At 36.7% G+C, this 21,147-nt stretch overlaps 1 protein-coding gene and 1 pseudogene across 2 annotated transcripts; both read left to right on the top strand.

Moving 5' to 3' along the window:
• Positions 1 to 11,320: 11,320 nt before the first annotated feature.
• LOC309840129 (olfactory receptor 52P1-like) lies at positions 11,321 to 12,273 on the top strand (annotated as a pseudogene). The gene has a single exon. The product of its transcript is annotated as an olfactory receptor 52P1-like (transcript).
• Positions 12,274 to 19,877: 7,604 nt separating this feature from the next.
• Positions 19,878 to 20,831, top strand: LOC309840127 (olfactory receptor 52P1-like; the record flags this gene model as incomplete). Its single annotated transcript, XM_082682194.1, has 1 exon — positions 19,878 to 20,831. The coding sequence occupies one exon, from the start codon at positions 19,878 to 19,880 to the stop codon at positions 20,829 to 20,831; it is 954 nt and encodes a 317-aa protein (XP_082538320.1).
• Positions 20,832 to 21,147: the final 316 nt, after the last annotated feature.

The following is a 21,147-nucleotide window of genomic DNA, read 5'->3' as shown; positions in this document are numbered from 1 at the left end:
CGGTTAGCTAACATATAGTGCAACTTGAATTTCAGGTGTAGGATTTAGTGATTCACTACCCACATACAAACTGGGTGCTCACCACACTATGCCCATCACCTATTGACCTCATTCCCCTGCCCTATACCTAATTTCTTAACACAAACACAGTTGTTACAATATTCCAAAATTATTTATATTTATACCAATATCATACATATAAAACTAAAACTGTAAACTTAAGGAAAAACTGTTCTTTTAAAAAACATTTTTAAATAAGCTATTGGTTCCAGATATGGACAGAAAATGAGTTCATAAAATGAAAATCAGTAATTTGATACAAACACACATACACATATAGAGATACATAAAAACAGTAAGAAATATCCAACTCTTAAGCATTTGTAATTCAACACATGACAAAACTAGTTTACTCAGGCAAAATACATTGAAAATCAATATGATAAAAAAAAAAAAAACAATATAAACCAATAAAAACAATACAGAATTTAAATCGTCAGTATGTCTGGGTTGCTTAGTTGTTAAGCATCTGCCTTAGATTCAGGTCATGATCCTGGGGTGCTGGGATTAAGCCCTGCATCAGGCTCCCTGCTTGGTGGGGAGTCTGCTTCTCGCTCTCACACTTCCCCTGCTTGTGTTCCCTCTCTTGCTGTGTCTTTCTCTATCAGATAAATAAATAAAATTTTAAAAAAGAAATTAAAATAGTCAATAAATATTAAAATATGTTCAATTTCATTTAAAATTAAATAATCACAAAATTTAGAATAGTAGGTCAAATACAACTTTGTATTTGGTATACAACTGGAAACATAAAACATGGTTACCAGAATCCAGTGCTACTGAGGTTGTTAAGATACAGAGACTTGCATATGCTTTAATATGAATGTAAGTTAGCAAAAGATTTTTGGGGATAAATATTACACATATGAACAGTGAAATCTCTTATTTAGGTTAGATGGGGAGTTGTTAAAATGTATACTGTCCTGTGATTTGCATACCTTTGGAAGTCATTAGCTAATATTTATTAATGTTATAAATCATCATGATGTACTCTTTATCTTAAAAGTTGCATATTAAATATTTTCCAAAAGTTTAACTAAAATATTTGAATTAAATAAACTCAAAAGCTCACTTTTTTTTTTTTTTTTCTTGGAGTCCATCAATATTTCCATGATGACAAAATGGAAGAACAGAAAAAAAAATCAGAATAAGTCTTTAGGGACATTACAGAAACACTTTTAAACATCACTAAATCTTGGCTGAATAAATTTAAGATGAAACATTTTCCATAGGATAACTCAAGAAAGTGGGCTTAACTTTAAGTTTAGGAAATAATTTGTGGAGAGATGACCAAACTTTTCTCTCTGAGCTCTAAAGTATCTAACACCATAACTTTGGCAAATGAACACTGGTGAAAGGAATAGCTTTAAAAATAGAGACAAGATTTTCTGTCATGGCAAACGCCACAGAGTATTTAGATTAGCTCACAGGCCTTTTGAGGCAAACTTTAATCCCTGTTTTCATTAGCTAAAGTTATGTCTCCATATGAACTCTTTGGAGCAAGCTGGTTGTGGTCTAAATTAGTATAAGGAAAAATTCTAACTCCTTGAGGCTGGCAACATAACCTGGTAGAATTACATGGTAACTTATGTGAAACCAAACTCAGATTTAGTATTATGATCAAGACCAACTTTTTTCAGTTAGAGTCATAATTGTCACAGAACATCCTAATTTCCTAAAACCACTTATCATTTATTCAAAATAATGTTAGTGCTATGGGCATAAAATTAGGCTATCACTTTTATTTCATAATAAAAATTCTTTATCTATCCATTATATGCCAAAACAGATTTATTAAAAATCAAATAGAAGTAGAAAAGGAATATTTGGAGGATGATGAAAACAGAGATCAAGAAGACCAAAAAAAAAAAAAAAAAAAAAAAATCCATTATGTCAGTGGTTCCCAACCTGTGGGGTTCTGATTCCTGGAGAGCCATGGACTCACTGTAAACAGTATATAAGTTTCAAGCATTTACCAAGCATCTTTTGTAGATTACTCAAATAAAATTTTACATGTGTATATGTGTTTTTCAGAGTATATAAATTCTATGATTAATAATGTCCAATTAATTCAATATTACTTTGTGACAACTATACTTTTCATAATGCATTTTTTTCAATATACAATTGCTAAAAGCAAAATTATCCTTATACAAGTAGATAGAAAGCTTGTCCAAAACACGTCCTTTTACTTGAATAAGCTAGAAATTACTACTTTATGCAACTGAAGTACATATGGTATGTTTTCTTTTTTTTTCCTTCAAGTTTTTATTTAAATTCTAGTTAATTAATATATAGTATAATATTGGTTTCAAGAGTAGAATTTAGTACTCATTACTTACAGTGCTCATGACAATAAATGTCCTTTTTAATACCCATCACCCTGTTACCCAATCCCCCCCACCACCCCTCCATCAATCTTCAGTTTGTTCTCTATAGTTAAGAGTCTCTTATGCTTTGCCTACCTCTCTTTTTCCCCCTTCCTCCATGTTCACTTCTTTTGTTTCTTAAATTCTATATATGAGTGAAATCATATAGTATTTATCTTTCTTTGACTAACTTGTTTTACTTAGCATAATACACTCTAGTTACATCTAAGTCATTGCAAAAATGGCAAAATTTCATTCTCTTTGATGTCTGAGTAATATTTCTCTCTCTCTCTCTCTGTAAATTATTCTTCTTTACCCATTCATCAGTTGATGGGCATTTGGGCTCTTTCCATAGTATGGCTATTGTTGATGATGCTGCTATAAACACCAGGATGCATGTGCCCCCTTAAATCGTATTTTTGTATCCTTTGGGTAAATATCTAGTAGTGCAATTGCTAGGTTGTAGGGTAGCTCTATTTTTAACTTCATGACGAACCTCCATACTGTCTTTCAGAGTGGCTGTACCAGATTGCATGCTCACCAGTAGTATAAGAGTGTTCCCTTTTCTTGACATTCTTGTCAACATCTGTTGTTTCCTGTGTTGTTACTTCTACACTTTCCAACTGGTGTGAGGTATCTCATCATGGTTTTGATTTGTATTTCCCTGATGATGAGTGATGAGCATCTCCCCATGCATCTGTTAGCCATCTGTATGTTTTCTTTGGAAAAATGCCTATTCATGTCTTCTGCTCATTTTTTAACCGGATTATTTGTTTTTAGGGTGTTGTGTGTGATATGTTCTTTATATATTTTGGATATTAACCCTTTATCAGATACGCCATTTACAAAGATCTTTTTCCATTCCATACGTTGTCTTTTAGTTTTGTTGATTATTTTCTTGCACTAAAATTTACTAACATGGCCCAAGACCCATAATTTTTCATTTCAGGGAACATTCATACTATTCCAAGATGGACAAGATGATATGGAAACGAATGTTGTGGAAAATATGAAAGAAGATTACTTCTATGCAATTTCAAGGTCATTTTGAAGTTAATGGCACTGGCTCTCTAATAGAAAAGAGAAATAACAAGAAAGGGAAAGAAAGAATGAACTGTGTTCATTTTTAAGGAAAATTATAAAACTAGTGTTTAGAGGTTGAGATGGACCAGGCTGGAAAAAGCCAAGAGTTAGACATCACTCAGAAACCAAGGGGGAGGGACGCCTGGGTGGCTCAGTTGGTTAAGCAGCTGCCTTCGGCTCAGGTCATGATCCCAGCGTCCTGGGATTGAGTCCCACATCGGGCTCCTTGCTCCGCAGGGAGCCTGCTTCTCCCTCTGACTCTGCCTTCCACTCTGCCTGTACTCGCTCTCGCTCGCTCTCTCTCTGACAAATAAATAAAATCTTTAAAAAAAAAAAAAAAAAAAGAAACCAAGGGGGAAAGGAAGGAAGGTGAGTGGCCAACACATACGTACAGGGTCATTATTCTAGATTTTCAGAGCTTAGGCAGGAAATGAGTCCAGAAAATAGATCTGTGGGATTAAAATCCAAGGGAAAAGGTGGGAAAAAATGTTTAAAATGTTAAAAAATGTTAAAAATGTTAAAAGCAACAATTACAAAAATGGGCAAAATTTGGATGACTTCACATCAATATGGAGGATTTTTTTTTTTTTCCCTCATGGAGAATATTAACAGGTAAGACCAAGGCAGAAGCCATTGGCAGAATTTAGCATTAGTTTTAGATTGGAATATGCAAGAAGCACCTTCAAGTCAACAAGAAAAACTCAAAATCAAGTTTTTAACTTTATGAAGAACCTTCGTACTGTATAAATAAAACCATACTAAATAAAAATAATCAATCAGTTAAATCAACTACTTTATGTGAGTGAAAAGGCACAAGTGTCTCTCCAGCATATGTTAGGACACTCAGACACATTAGCAATAAAAGAAATGCAGTGTCTGAAATATATGAAAACTTGTAGCATCACTTATTTAACATTTTAGAAAATATCAAAGATTTAAAATCCAGAGAAGTAAGAAATATAACGTATGAATTACTGACAGGAGGATAGAGAATACACATGAATCTGTGAGTACATATGAACCCCCATGAGCCTGGTGAGAAGAAATACAAAGTAACCGCGCATGCACATTGGGTCACAGTAAAATGGCACAAGGGAAAAGAATAATAAAATGGGGATCTGGAAATAGCATGAATTACTATTTATTCAGGCCTTATTATTTCCTGAGCTCAATAGGAATCACCAGACTGTCTACACTAAACTCTTTCTCATTTATCTTCTTACAACATTCTCTGTGGGAAGATTAACAGTCCAGTGACATTGAGTACTATAGGTCTGTCTCTAAAAACAGTATTTCCCCAAATAGAAACAGATGAGCTTTATCCACAAACTCTGGGGAGTGACGGTGTTCTATGGATGCCCCAGTGTTATGTCTCTGTGTAATTCTGGCCTTTCTTGTTTACCTTCCATCTCCATATCTCTTGTGGATATAATCAAAGGACTTCTGGGCTTTCCTAAACCTGATGAGACTCTTGAACATCATAATATTACATTACAAGGCAGGCATGGCTACCATCTCGGTCCACAGAGGCCACAATGTCCCCAGAGTCACTGTGTCATACATTTTAAGGATTCCTGAATAAGTGACTTTATCTGGACACTGCAATGGAAAACCATCATCTGAAGATTTGCAGAAAAAAAAAATTCATGTTATTATATGAGGTATTATTATAGATCAATCAGATGGCAGTCAAGTTAGAAAAGACTATCTCTAGGTAGAGAAATGACAATGCATGTTTATAAGAGACATGATATTTGAGTAATGTGACTTGGTACTAGAGAAGGAAAGAAATATTCGTAGAGGTTAAAAACTGCACAATAAAATGAAATATATTTTTATTACCAGAATCTTAGAGTTTGAAAAACAGAAAGGGTTGAAGTAAGGCTAATCCCTGTAGCTATGATTTCCCCCAGGAGTGCTCAACACATAGGAATGTGGAAGAGCTGAAAAATAGAAGAAAAAGAAAATGTCCTAGAGGAAGGTTTCCTGTCTCCTTTCAAAAGTCCTTCTAGCTGGACCAAGTATAAAATTGACCTGAGACAGAATAACAAGAAAAAAAAAATGTTATAGTGTGCATATAGAGAATCCACACAGACATAGGAGTTCCAGATCTAGTGAGGTAAAATGAGGTCTATATGGCATCCTGAACTAAAAGAGAAGGTGGACTGCAGAGGGAAAAAATGCAGTTCGGAGGGTGGAAAGAAGACCAGATGTTTGCCCAACCGTATAGATGGGTCACTGAGATTATCTCTGCTAATTATTCTGGGAAAGACTCCCAATTTGGATTATTCAATGTACTTAAGAGAGGGACAAAAGTTTCTCTTGAGCCAGTAGGGTTTTTTCTTTTTTCTTTTTTTTTAAATATTTTATTTATTCATTTGACAGACAGAGATCACAAGTAGGCAGAGAGAGAGGGGGAAGCAGGCTCCCTGCTGAGCAGAAAGCCGGATGCAGAGCTTGATCCCAAGACCCTGGGATCATGACCTGAGCTGAAGGCAGAGGCTTTAACACACTGAGCCACCCAGGCGCCCCAAGCCAGTAGGGTCTTAATAGCCTTCAGCTCAGAGTAACCTTCATGTTAAAATGGGGCAGCCTATCCTTGGAATAAGATACTTAGGTATGCTAATTAGTAAAAGTTTGAAGTGATGTTCCACAAAATCTGTTCATCTAGAGAGAAGGGATTAATAATGCTAGGTGTTAGAGTATGGGAAAAGAATTTGAAATGCTATTCCCGTGATGCATTTTTTGGAATTTAGGTTTTCAAAGAAGCAACAGTTATAGATGATGATAGATGTGTGCGGGGTCATGTATAATGTAGTGAATTCATCTTTAGAGGCCAGTGGGTTAGAAGGGATCTAAATATAAATATTTCAAAGTCATCTATTAATATAATAGCAATGCAGGTGGAAATGTAAAGTACAAGCCATATGGCAAAGTTTTCAATGAATATGTGTGAGATCTACTAGTTATTTGTAGATGTCAAAGCTGCGGATGAAGAGTGTTTGAAGTGGGAGGTATGAAAGTGCAGTGAAATGAAAATTACCAGCCCAAGGGGAGAGGCTCCTGAACTCCAGATTATGACAATTTAAGAGAAGCATCTATGTAAGAAAGCGCTTTTCCTTTTTCCTTGCTTCTTTGCCCGTCTTTTTTTTTTTTTTTTTTTAAGATGGAAAATGGGGTAAATTTTATGGGATTAAGCTGCAGCTGCAGATATGAGTTAAGTTTTCTGTCTTTTCTATGTCTTTTTTTCTTTTTAGGAAAAATAAATTGGCTTTATCTTTCAAAATACACCGAAGTCTTTTCCTCAAGCCCTCCGCCCAATCCCAGAAAGTTTAAGGGGCTGAAAATATATATATTTGGCACACATATATTGTTGCTCTCTACTATTTTAATATACTTGACTTCTTCCTTGAATGGTAGAAAAATTTGGAGTAATAATAGCTTCTGGAAAAATAGAAAGCCAAATATAGAATAACATATTATGTATTACCACATTCCTTTATGAACAGAAATAAGGATGGTTTGGACTTATGTCTGTCACTCAAAAACATAGTCATAAAATGCTGTTTTCCATGTCTTAAAATAATTCCCTGTGTACCCATTTAGAATTCATCACATAGCTGTCCTCTGGACATAATGTTATACTTCTACACTGTACTGCTTTTTGAAAGGAAGCACAATATTGATGAAAATTAAGAGAATGTAATCTTTGATTAAACTGGAGGAAGAATGTCTTTGTTGATGATGGGATATTTAGGGAGTGGTGGAACCACCACCTTCCCCATTTGCCAACATAGAACATAAGGGTCAAGGATAACTCTGAGATTTTTAGTTTAAATGTCTGTGTGACTGCTATTGCCAGCAAATGAGATACAGGCAGATGGTAGGGGAGCTTTGAGGCAAATAGTGAATATTGCGTGGGATATCTTGAAGTGATATTATTTAAGACATGGTATAAACATGTTATATATAATAAAACAGATCACATAGAAAACATTGCATTCTCTCCTTGAACAATGCTCGAGTGGCAGATTGCCAGCAAGGGATTCTGCTAACTAACCCAGATGCAGGTAAAATTGTTAAAGTCCAGGTGGCAGAAGGAACATTGTATCTGTATGTTTCAGAAACAGATGGAAAAACAGAACTATCAGGAAGCCAGAGGGTGTGAGCAGGCTTTCTGACTTCCAGGGCAATCTGTCTGCTAAATATAAGGTAATGAATGACCTTATTGACTTCATTCAAAACAGGCTGCTCTGCTCTTTGCGTTGTTTCACTTATAGCTCCTTTTGTTACACATTCTAATGCCCTGGTCCCTCTATAAACTGAAGCTACTTAAAATCTTTCTCTTAGTATTTCCTCTTTTTTTTTTTTTTTAAAGATTTTTACGTACTTACTTGACAGAGAGAGAGAGATAGAGAGTGCAGAGCGGGGGGTGGGGACAGGGGCAGAGGAAAAGGGAGAAGCAGGCTCCCTGGTGAGCAAGGAACCCTACTTGAGGCTCAATCTCAGGACCCTGGGATCATAACCCAAGCCAAAGGCAGACATTTAACTGATTGAACCACCCAGGCGCCTTTTAGTAATATCTTATAAAGTACATTTACTGATGTCTATAGACCTACTTTTGTTAGTATTATGTATCACAAAGCAATTAAGCTTACTGGTTTGGGTCCGTGATCAAAGGAATGAGACTGACACAAAGCAAAAGTCAAGCAAAGCTTTATTTCACGCCAAGCATCAAAAATCAAACCGACCAGTCGGGGCTGTCTCTTACAAAGAGTCGATGATGACCAGGACACTGACCCCGACGACTCCCCCTTACCCTACAACGACGCTCCCGTCTATGCTGCTCCCCACGATCCCCACGCTCCTGAAGATTCAGCTCCAGACGCTCCCACGATGCTGCTCTGCTCCTGATGACCCTGACGCTCCCCACGTCCCTGACACTATCACTACTCCTCCCCTGCCTCATAGACTAACCTTTATAGAGGTGGTTGAGCCCGGCTCACATACAGGTGGCCGATGAGATTGCAACACACAGGGAGAACTGCACAGTCAGGCTCGGTCAGCAATACGGGTGGCCAATTGAATTTCAATTCACCATAGCAAATATATGCGCACCTCACTGATTGGATGTCTCCATCCAGCTGGCCTGCCCCCCATATCAGGGGCCTGCAGACAAGTTCCTCAAGGAAGGGCAGGGTCAACCCAAGCTCACAATGAAATGGCTCCCTCTGGCCAACCAGGCCCTTACACTTACATTTTGTTCTATGTAATTTTTTTCTACCTAGAAATCATGTTTATGTTTCTAGGTGTATTATTTACTTGCCGCATACCTAGTTCTCTGACAATATCCTCTTGAATTTTTGGTTATCCCAAAATGAGAAAAAATCATGGAACATGGAAAAAACCTGTAAAGGTATCAAGTACTCTTTATATTAAACTTAAAAATCTTTTATAGTTTACATGTTCAATACTAGAAGTTTCTTGCCCCAAGTTCTTATGCTCCCGTTTTTGAAAGATATTTTCTCTGCATGTAGAATCTTAGATTGTCAATTTTTTTCTTCAAATTTATGGTTTTGTTATCTTCTGAAGTTTATTGATTCTGATGAGAAAATAGCCATCATTTTTATTGCTGTTCCTTAAAATGAATGTTCCAATCACATTTATCATTGATTTTCAGTACTTTGATTATGATATGCCTAAGTGTGGCTTTCTTCATATTTTCCCCACTTTGGGGTTTGCTAAAATTGCTGCTTGTTTGATATCTTTCATCAAGTATGATCTATATCTATATCTATATCTATATACCATTCTACCTGAGGTTATGGGGCTCACATCCAATGTGGCAACCCCAAACCTAACTCTGGCCCTTTGTATTTGGGATAATGTTTAAATTCTGAATTCTCCTGAAATATTTATAATGATTAACTCAAATTTGAATTCTCACTTTCTTATAAGGAAATATCTCAGATATTTATTCACATAGGTCCAGAGTAGCATATGCTTAAAAGGACAATATGCATATTACAAACAGAAAGTTCTTCCCTCACAGATATTATATGGACATTCAAACAAAGAGGTATTGTCAGTAGGAATATTTATTAATATTTATTGAACTTTCATATCAGTTGAGTTTAGGAGCAGATATTGGGGACAATTACAAATTTTAAAAAGGCATGTTATGAAGACTGGAGTGTGCATTCCAGAATTATGATATTAGGAGGAAATTTGATCCTCAGAAGAAGGTTTGAGGGCCACTACTAGACCAAAAGGACCAGATCAGTGAAAGATCATGAGAAGATGCTTCTGGCACTCAGACCTGGGGGACTGGATGGAAGTTGTTTTGCTCTTCCTTACCATTAGGCAATGGTGGTTGCAAAGCTAGGATCAAGGCCAGGAGTCAGAGGAAGCAGAATACCAAATGAACTTGCATTATTCCCATTAGTGGAAAATGTGTGTTGATAACATTGTTTCAATTATCTGAAAGGATGAAGAAATAAAATTTTCCAAAAAAAAAAAAAAAAGAAAGAAAGAAAATCTGAGGGCAAGTAACTTCTTTACTTTACATCTTTCCCCCATCATTTAAAACGTTAAATTAACTTTCATGTAAATCTTTTTAAAAATTGTGTATGGTGGATGTGTGGGTGACTCAGTTTGTTAATGAACTGCCTTCAGCTCAGGTCATGATCCTGGAGTCCTGGGATTGAGTCCTGCATTGGGCTCCCTGTGCAGAAGGGAGTCTGCTCCTCTCTCTGACTTCCCCTTCTTGTGCTTTCTCTCTCATTCTCTCTCAAATAAATAAATAAAATCTTTAAAAAAGTGGTGTATGGTAACTTGATGAGATGTTGAATAAAGTTAACTTTCCTTGGATGGCGCCCCCCCCCCCGCAAAAAAACAGTTTTTCCTTATTACTTGAAACATAGTGTACACTTATTAAAATTGGATGGACTGAAAAATGTACTCATATAGGTACTTGCTTTTGAATTAAATAAAAAGTTGTGGAGATATAGCCATTGGGGGGAAAAAAAACCCCTGTTTTCTGGAGAATGCTTATTTAAAACTCTATGGCAGATTCATGTTTTTCTACTGTTTTCAGTTGATATTCCTCATTTTGATACATGCTTCTAACAACCTATCCTTCTGATTATCTTTAAGAACTTTTCTGAAATAAGAAAGCATTTTCCATGTGTTTATTATTTTTAATGTTCACAAGAATTTTGGCTATATTTAAGCTGCTTGGATTTCTTATTCTCTTATTCTGCATTCCTGACTATTTGTAGACTACCATGTTGTTAAGATTATAATTGCCTTTTACATAACCTACGAATTATTATATATATGCATGCATGGCACCTGTGTGTTTGTGTATGCCTGCATGTATTTCCATACTTGATCGAGAATTCCCTGAAAGGAGTGGCCTTTACCTTTTTTAAAGCAAAGTTGATGTCACACAATTCAGAAAAGTCCTAGGCACAAAGAAGCAGAAATTTTATCATGACCTGTACAGTTGGTAGATAATAAAAATGAAAGTGTAGACAAGAATAAGTTTGAACAGAGAAGGGAAAATTTAAAAAGAACTTGATTAAAACTTTTTATTTTCAAATGAAGAACCTGAGGTTCATAATAGTGAAGTGATTGACCCAGCAGCTTCCAGAAGTTTCAGGGAAGAGTCAGCCCTTTAGATAGGCTATCTTAGTATGCCTGGAGTCTCCATATAGTGAATCAATCTTTCTGTCAACCTAATTTTTGCCCATAGGGAACTAGCCTGTCTACTTTGCATCCAAGTTTGCAAACTTTCCAGTTTTAACATGGCAGACAATGCTACACATCACTACATCTCATCTTTTTTCCTGGTTGGTATTCCTGGTTTGCAAGCTTTTCATCGCTAGATTGGCATCCCTGTCTTCCTCCTGTTTGCCCTGGCCCTGCTGGGGAACAGCGTAATCATCATCACCATCAAACTAGAACCAAGCCTCCACCAACCTGTGTATTTCTTCCTTTGCATGCTGGCAGTGAATGACATGGCTCTTGCCTCTTCCACAACCCCCAAGATGCTTGATATCTTCTGGTTGGATGCTCACAGGTTTGATTTTAGTATCTGCCTAGCACAAATGTATTTTATCCACACATTCTGCATAATGGAGTCAGCCCTCTTGGTTGCCATGGCGTTTGACCGCTATGTAGCTATTTGTATCCCACTGCGTTATACAACCATCCTGACACCACCAATGGTCATTAAAATGGGTCTTGCTGGTATGACCCGAGCTGCCTTTATGGTTTTGCCCTGTCCTCTTCTTATTAAAAGGCTACCATATTACACTAAATATGTCATCAACCATGCCTACTGTGAGCACATGGCTGTGGTGAAGTTGGCCAATGCCAACACCCTCATTAACAGAGCATATGGAATCTCTGTGGCCCTTTCAGTGATGGTGTTGGACCTAGGGCTCATAGCCACATCCTATATCAAAATCCTCCAGGCAGTCTTCCGGCTGTCTTCCCAGAACGCCCGCTCGAAGGCACTGGGCACCTGTGCTGCACATGTCTGCACTATACTTGTGTCCTACACACCTGAGCTGTTTAGTTTCCTAACTCACCGCATTGGCAAGAAGGTACCTCCAAGCATTCATATAATTTTTGCAAGTTTGTATCTTTTGGTGCCTCCCACAGTCAATCCTCTGGTGTATGGTGTCAAGACAAAGCAAATTCTTGACCAAGTAGTTAATCTCTTCTTCCAAACAAGAAGATTTCTGAAAACTAAAATACGTAAATTTCAGCCCAAATTAGTAAAACATGATTATTGAAAGTTATGGCTACCCTGATGAGTAACAGAAAGTAGTCTCCATCTGTTCTTTCTGGGTTCTCCTTATGCCTTGCAGCAGGAAGAGTTGATGCTGTCCAGTTACATAAAAAGTTGGATTATATAAACTTCTGTTTTCAGTTGACTGAAATAAACTCAAATCAAATCATAATATGTCATATGGAAAACATTTAATATTTTCAACAATTTTATTATTTTCTATGTATTTTATCTCATTTTTAAAAATATTTATTTGTTTATTTTTGATCGAGTGCCTACAAACTGGAAGGGCAGAGGGAGGGGGAAGAGAATCTCAAGCAGACTTTGTTTGAATGTGGAGCCTGAGAGGGACCCTGATCTCATGACCCTGAGATCATGACCTGAGCTGCAACCAAGAGTTGGACACTTAATTGACTGTGCTACCCAGGCACCCCAATATATTTTAATATGGAATTATTTCAAAGTTATTTACATCACATCTCCAAATGTGAAATAACCAAACAAGTATTATCAAAATATAAAACTCTCAGTTAATTTGGTCAGGGGGGTGGGAATTAGTCTCTTTCTTTCAGCATAGTCAACATACTATGTTACATTAGTTTCAGGTGAGCGACATAAATATCCAACATCCCTCTACATTATGTTTTGCTCTCAAGTGTAGCATCTGCTGCACAGATACCATCTGTCACCATACAATGCTATTACATCATCATTGACCATATTTCCTGGGCAGAAGCTTTTATTCCCATGCTGCATTCATTCCACACCTGGAAGCCTGTATCTCCCACTCTCCTTCACCCCTTTTGCCCATTGTCTCATCCTCCTTTCCACTGGCAACCACTGATTTGTTCTCTATTTATAGGTCTGATTCTGTCTTTTGTTCATTCATTTGTTTTGTTTTTTAGATTTACATGTGAGTGAAATCATATGGTATTTGTCTTTCTCAGTCTGGTCACTTTGATTCCCAAAAATACATTTACCAATTGATGATAACCAGAAGTTTTGTTTTTATTAACTAATATGTCTTTAAACAAACTTTAATTCTAGGATTCATTACCTAAAGTATATATATATATATGAGCCATAACAGCAGCAAGCTGCCTGCAACCTAGACTTCTGATAAGGGAAATAATGACCTTTTATGGCTCACAACATATTCTGGAATAATTACATGATGACTTGTCATAATCATAACCAAGATAAATTTCTTTTAACAAACTAATAATTGGACAAAACACTGTGATTCTTATTAATCCCCAATTTGTCCATACATGTATTCAATTTAACACTAACTCAGTGGGCTTAAAAAGTAAAAATTAACAGGGCTTTTGGCCTCTTTCATCACACAGGACATTTGCAATTATTCCTGGGTGGGATAACCTCACCTGATTGAACAACATTCTGTTGTGGTTAAGAGTATGGTCTTTCATCTGGATGTTTGGGTTTAAAATCTGGCACCACTGCTTTTAAATTGTGCATCTTTGGGTATGTTCTTTGGCTGGTACAAGCTTCAACTCTCTCATTTATAAAATAAGACATTATGAGAAATTAATTCAGATGGGTAATAAAAGATTAAATGAATCATCATAAAATGTACTCGGGCTAGTTTTTAAAACTAGTATACATTGTAAACCATTTAAGTGTTAATTTTAAACTGCTGATGATGAGAGATTATTTTCCAGATATTGTTGTCAATTATTAAATATGGGAAACCACTAATACACATAAGTCTATGTGTATGTAAGATGAGGAATACTTTAAAACAGGTAAAATAAAAATGAAGAAAAGAAGTATTAAAAGCCTGAAAACAAAATTTTAAGTCTGAACAGAGAATACAACAAGCCTAGATCAATGACAAGGATAGGGTATTTGAAACAAATTTTCATATTTTGCAGTCTATCCCTCCATTCTGTCCAGGGTCCTAACCAGAATTCAAAGCTGACAATTACTGAATTCGAGTATTTAAATCCTGCAGTTGCAAAGAACAATAACTGAAAGTTGAAAATGACTACATAAGCAGCAGAACTGAGGTGGCAGAAAGAATTAATCACATCAAGAGAGGCCAATTGAGATGATCCTCTTTGAGGAACAGAAATATAGAAAAGAATGAAGAAAATTAACAAAGCCTTAAGGACCTATAGGATACCCAAAAGTATACTGACATATACTGATGGGAGTTGTAAGAGAAGTGGAGAGAAAGAAAATTGGGGGGGGGGGGTCTTGAAAAAATAATAGCAGAAAATATCCCAAATTTAATGAAAAGCATTAATCTCTATATCCAAGACCTTGACAAATGCTACTAAGTATTAAAAAACAAAACAAAACAAAACAAAACACCAAGAAGTGAGATAAACTCAAAAATATTAATATATAGACACATCATGGGCACCTGGGTGGCTCAGTGGGTTAAGCCACTGCCTTTGGCTCAGGTCATGATCTTGGGGTCCTGGGATCGAGCCCCGCATCAGGCTCTCTGCTCAGCAGGGAGCCTGATTCCTCCTCTCTCTCTCTCTGCCTGCCTCTCTGCCTACTTGTGATCTCTCTCTGTCAAATAAATAAATAAAATCTTAAAAAAAAAAACACATCATAGTTAAATTGACAAAACTCAATCAAAGATAAAAAGAATCTTGAGGCTGAAAGGGGGAGAATGACTCATTGCATTCATAGAATTCCCAATAAAATTTGTAGCTCTCATCAGAAGCTATGGACAGCAGAAGGCATGGGCATATCATATAAATGTCTCTTGAGAACTCATCCTCGATGTATGTTATTTAGAGGTATATTGCTTAATTTCCAAATACTTTGGGGATTTGCTAGGTATCATTCTATTACTGGTATCAAGTTTAATTCCATTATTGTCCGAGAACACACTTTGTATGATTTCTGTTATTTTAAATTAAAGTTTGCCTTATGTTCCATAATTTGATCTTGTTTAATAGATCATATTGATTTGTATTTATATTCTGGTCCTACTTGATTTTTCAAAAAGATTTTATTTATTTATTTTCAGATAGAGAGAGAGAGAGAGCCCAAGCAGGGGAGGAGCAGCAGGCAGAGGGAGAAGCATGCTTCCTGCTGAGCTGGGAGGCTGATGAGGGACTAGATCTGAGTACCCTGGTATCATGACCTGAGCCAAAGGCAGACACTTAACAGACTGAGCCACCCAGGTATCCCAAGGTCCTGCCTGATTTTATGCTTGCTTGATTTATCAATTCCTTTTTCAGTAATGGGTAACACTAGAAAAATTTAAATGTTATGCTCATTCAAAAGCTACACCTGGATGAATACAGTAGCTGTATGAATAATTGCCTAGTAATGGAAATAATGCAAATGTTCTTCAATGAGTGAATGGATAAACACATTGTACTAAATCCATACAATGTAATATAGTTGGATGTTTTCTAACATCATGATTACAATGGAGGTTAAATGACTCTATACATATGTTAAATCCTATCATATTGTATGGTGAAAGAAAAAAGTGAACTCTTCCTTATGATAATTAGTTTAATTAAAAATTTATAGGTAGTTGTAGGTAGGTAAAAAGGAAAAATAAAACACGACAGGCCTCTTCATAAAAAAAAGTAGAATTGATATATTAATGCAGACAAATATACATCAAAACCAGGAAATAAATAAAATCTTTAAAAAAAAAAAAAGGACCCTGAAACCCTCTTTATGCCTGTATATCAGATCAGAAGAACATGGAAAGCTTGAAATTACCAGAAACATAAGGAAATAAGTATGATCATTTATTGCACAGCTGGAGGGATGATAGACAAGCTTAGTCACAGCAGAGAGCAATCCTGACTCATCATCTCTGAAGGACTGAATACACAAGGCAATACATGCATGTGAGCATGGGTTAATAGAGGAGGAGAAATGCAAGGTGACCAATGTATGAGAATTGTGTCAGTAAAATCGTACAAAGAAAAAGGAAAACACATCAGAGATCATGCAATGCCCTGAGCTACCTTTATACTTTCAGACTATTGATCTTTTCCTAAGATATAGGTGCAAATTCAATGATAATCATACTGGAATTAAGGTTAACAATTTGCTTCTCTTAATTTTCAAATAGTTTGCCCACACTAAATTGATTTTCTCTAACCCTTCTCTCAGATTACTTCTGTGAATTGCATATTTGATGGACATCTCAGCCATCTCATTCAACTGGGTATTGTGAGAGAGTCTCTAAAGACTGTATCCTCCAAAGGCGAAGCACAAGAGTACTACCCACATACAAGCTCCGGGGAGTTTACATAGCTGTTCTAGAGAGACATTGTTACTGCTTTGTGCTCAGTCCTGGCCCAGTACTTTTTTCCTTTGTCCTCTTCTCTCCTAAAGGACCTATCCGTCTTCCATATAGAGGGGCCTCCTGAGCATCTAGATAGCCCATTATAAATCAACAGCAGCTATGAATCAACTACCGTCCTCACTGCTCCAATGGCAACCACAGACATACTTTTTAAACAGCCCCACATAGCATATTGACCTAGATGCTCCAATGGAAAATGAACATTTGAAGATTTTCAGAGAATAATAGTTGCTTTTATTATCATCTGCAATATATTGTGGTTTGTGAGATGGAATTTAAGATAAAGCAGGTGAAAGTAAAATGGGAAGGCATGATCTGTAAACATAAAGGATGATCCACTTTTATGAGACATGATGGATATTGAGTAATATGATGTGGTAGTAGAAGAGGAACCAAACAAAATCTTAAACACACACACACGCACACACACATGCACATACACCTGTTTATGGAAGAACCTTGGAAATTTCTGCTATAGGGAAGTTTCTGGTTATATAACCTTTCTCTGGGAGATCAGAAGCCTTGGAAGCAAGATAAAAATCTGTGAAGTTCTTAAGAAATTGAAGAGGAAGTACAGAAACATCCCATCTTTCTCTCAGAATCTACTGAAAGTTAAGATTCAGAAACTTCCTTTGGGAGTTCACACTGATGAACATGGTTGACATGAAAATAATTGCTTACAAAGCGTACAGTAAGAGCTCTAACAGAAACAAGGACTTCATGGTTGCTGACTGAAGTATTAGATATAAACAGATTGAGGAGGTAAGGAAAATTCTGTGATTTCCTAATTTAATTTCTGGGTGGCCATTGTGGCCAGCATGTAAGATACAATCACATGGGGGGAAGGATGGGAGAACTTACTGATTTTAGTGTGGGGTATATTTGTGTTATTATTATAATACATTAATATGAAGTAGATAATGCATGCAGAAGCACTGTATAAAAAATGCTGTGGTATTTGCCATGGTATTTGCCAAGGTATAGAGTCCTCTACTCTCATGTGGCAGATTCAGAAACAGGCAAAATGGCTTGACCCAGAAACAGGCAAAATGGCAAAGCCCAGGGAGTCAGAAGGCATATGGTACTTAACATGACTCAGAAACACCAGGGACGGTTGTGCTAATAGATACTCTGAATGTCCTGCCAGACTGTCTGCTGAACATAATATAAAGAATAGTCTGATGGAAACAAATGGATTTTTTCAATATCTCTTTCAAACTAAGCCTGAGAGAAGACAGAGAAGACCTTCTAGGTAGAAGTGGAAATGGCAACAGGCAGACTGCCATGTGGGGGGCATCCTCTGTAATTTCTTGTGTGCCCTACTCTAGAGGTCTCACAGAAAACTTTTGTTTAATGGGAAGTCACTGCTCTTATTTTCTCTTGGTATAGATTAAATATGTTGTTTTTTTATGAATTAATTTACTGAAAACTAAAAGATGATTTTAAAGTATTTGCATATACCAAGAGCATTACCAAAAGTAATTACTCTTGTTTGCAGTCATAAGTAATGTTTCCTAGTTAAAATGTATATGCCTATATTTCTAGGCAAACTAGTCTCTTGCATGTTTGGGACTCTAAGAAGAAGATACAAGAATGAAACTTGGCAGAACAAGTTTCCAAGTGGAAAACAATTATGTGAGGATCTCCAAGAGCAAAAGTTTAATACACACTTAAAAGACTTTCTTACTTTGAATTTTTTATATTCTGTATATTTTGTCTGAAGTTCTCTGCCTGGACTTACAGGCTTCATCCATATCTAGTAATTTCTACAACTCTAGGTTTAAGATCTGGCTTTTTTTTTTTTTTTCAAGATTTTATTTATTCGACAGACAGAGATCACAAGGAGGCAGAGAGGCAGGCAGAGAGAGCAGGGGAAGCAGGCTCCCTGCTGAGCAGAGAGAAGATGCGGGGCTCGATCCCAGAACCCTGGGACCATGACCTGAGCCGAAGGCAGAGGCTTTAACCCACTGAGCCACCCAGGCGCCCCAAGCTCTGGCTTTTTTCTGAAACATTTTACAACTCATTTGACATTTTTCAATTCCTTACAAAATACCTCAGATATTCATATAGTCCCAGTGTAGTATGCTTAATACTGGAATGCAGATTCCATAACCAGAAAGTTTTTTTCCCTACACAAGTAGTATTTAGACCTCCATAAAAGGAAGCTTTGCCATTCAGAATATTTCTCATTAGATCATGAGCTCTCACATCAGTGGAGTTAGTGAACAGAAATTGAGATAAATTTAAGAAGCAGATTAAGAAGAGTAGAGTGCATGTTCCAGAATTAAAATATTAGGTAGAAACTGGATGGTAGGAAGAAAAACCGAGATGAGTTATCAAAACTAAAGGATATGGCCAGAACAAGAGTCATACGAAAATATTTTTGCAGCTGAGTCAGGCTGAATTCTACCTGATTTGCTCTTCACTGTCATTAGGCAGGTCTGGGTGCAAGCCAGGGGTAAGGCTGGGTTTATAGCTGAGAGTGATGGCTTTGCAGAAAATATACTGAGCTTATTAACCACTAATATGCTTATTTGTAGCAACTTTAAATCATTTACCAGCATAAAGAAATTAAAATTTTCCTCCTTTTCCCTGTTTATATGATTATGCTATGCTGTCCACCTTCAGATCGTCTGTTCTTTCTTCCACTTTCAGATCATCTCGAGCAATTCTTCTAAATTAGGAATAAATTTGTCTTTGATGATAAGGCACTTATTGTATTTAATTTTTATAAGCCTTGTTCTTCCCTATTGGGATAAGATCTTATTCTGAATTCCTGATTAGTTATGTTCTTTATGAATAACTGTATTATTAAAATAATGATTGCACTTTGAAATATTTGTTAATTATTGTGTGTATGTATGTTTATTCATGTGTATCTATACTTGAACTCAACGTCCTTGACAAGACTTGACTTTTTTTTTTTTTTAATGTTTGTATCACAGAATCCAACACTGACTTTGACAAACCATGAGGTCATTTTATTACTAACTGATCCTCTAGTAGGAAATTAAAAAATAGAGTAGAATTAAATAAAATTCCAAAATTCAGGAAAAATTTTCTGAAATATGAACACAATTTTCTCATTTGCAGATGAAGATTTGAGATTCAGAATGAAGTGGTTTACTGATGATTTCAAGCTTTAACCTTTCAGGTGCCAGCAGTATTACTCTGCCATCCTGTTTTCTGCCAGAGGGGATTAGCCTGGTTACTTTATATCCAAGTTTGCAAACTTTCCAGTTTTAACATGGCAGACAATGCTACACATCACTACATCTCATCTTTTTTCCTGGTTGGTATTCCTGGTTTGCAAGCTTTTCATCGCTGGATTGGCATCCCTGTCTTCTTCCTGTTTGCCCTGGCCCTGCTGGGGAACAGCGTAATCATCATCACCATCAAACTAGAACCAAGCCTCCACCAGCCTATGTATTTCTTTCTTTGCATGCTGGCAGTGAATGACATGGCTCTTGCCTCTTCCACAGCCCCCAAGATGCTTGGTATCTTCTGGTTGGATGCTCACAGGTTTGATTTTAGTATCTGCCTAGCACAAATGTATTTTATCCACACATTCTGCATAATGGAGTCAGCCCTCTTGGTTGCCATGGCGTTTGACCGCTATGTAGCTATTTGTATCCCACTGCGTTATACAACCATCCTGACACCACCAATGGTCATTAAAATGGGTCTTGCTGGTATGACCCGAGCTGCCTTTATGGTTTTGCCCTGTCCTCTTCTTATTAAAAGGCTACCATATTACACTAAATATGTCATCAACCATGCCTACTGTGAGCACATGGCTGTGGTGAAATTGGCCAGTGCCAACACCCTCATTAACAGAGCATATGGAATCTCTGTGGCCCTTTCAGTGATGGTGTTGGACCTCGGGCTCATAGCCACATCCTATATCAAAATCCTCCAGGCAGTCTTCCGGCTGTCTTCCCAGAACGCCCGCTCGAAGGCACTGGGCACCTGTGCTGCACATGTCTGCACTATACTTGTGTCCTACACACCTGCGCTGTTTAGTTTCCTAACTCACCGCATTGGCAAGAAGGTACCTCCAAGCATTCATATAATTTTTGCAAGTTTGTATCTTTTGGTGCCTCCCACAGTCAATCCTCTGGTGTATGGTGTCAAGACCAAGCAGATTCGTGACCGAGTGGTTAGTCTCTTCTTTCCAAACAAGAAGATTTCTGAAAACTAAAATATGTAAATAAAAACCCATATTGGCAGAATCTGTTTAATACAATTATGGTACATTTACAATAGTTGCAGCTTTGTCTCAACATGATATTTCTCAATTCATTTATACCTCTCAGCAGGGATATGTGATGTTGTACATTTTTCTCTCTATTTTCATCTTTTAATATTTCCTTTTCTTTCTCTTAGAAATAAGCTTCATGGGAAGCTTTCAATCAATATTTGCAATAATTGTTATTTATTTATTATTGACATTACTTTGTATTCTATATTTGTGGATAATATTTTATAATATTCACAAATGTGAAATAACTAAGATA

Source organism: Mustela nivalis (assembly GCF_964662115.1).
Source record: "Mustela nivalis genome assembly, chromosome: 9".
NCBI lineage: Eukaryota > Metazoa > Chordata > Mammalia > Carnivora > Mustelidae > Mustela > Mustela nivalis.
The sequence above is the reverse complement of the archived record's forward strand: the minus strand, read 5'-3'. Positions and strand labels throughout refer to the sequence as shown.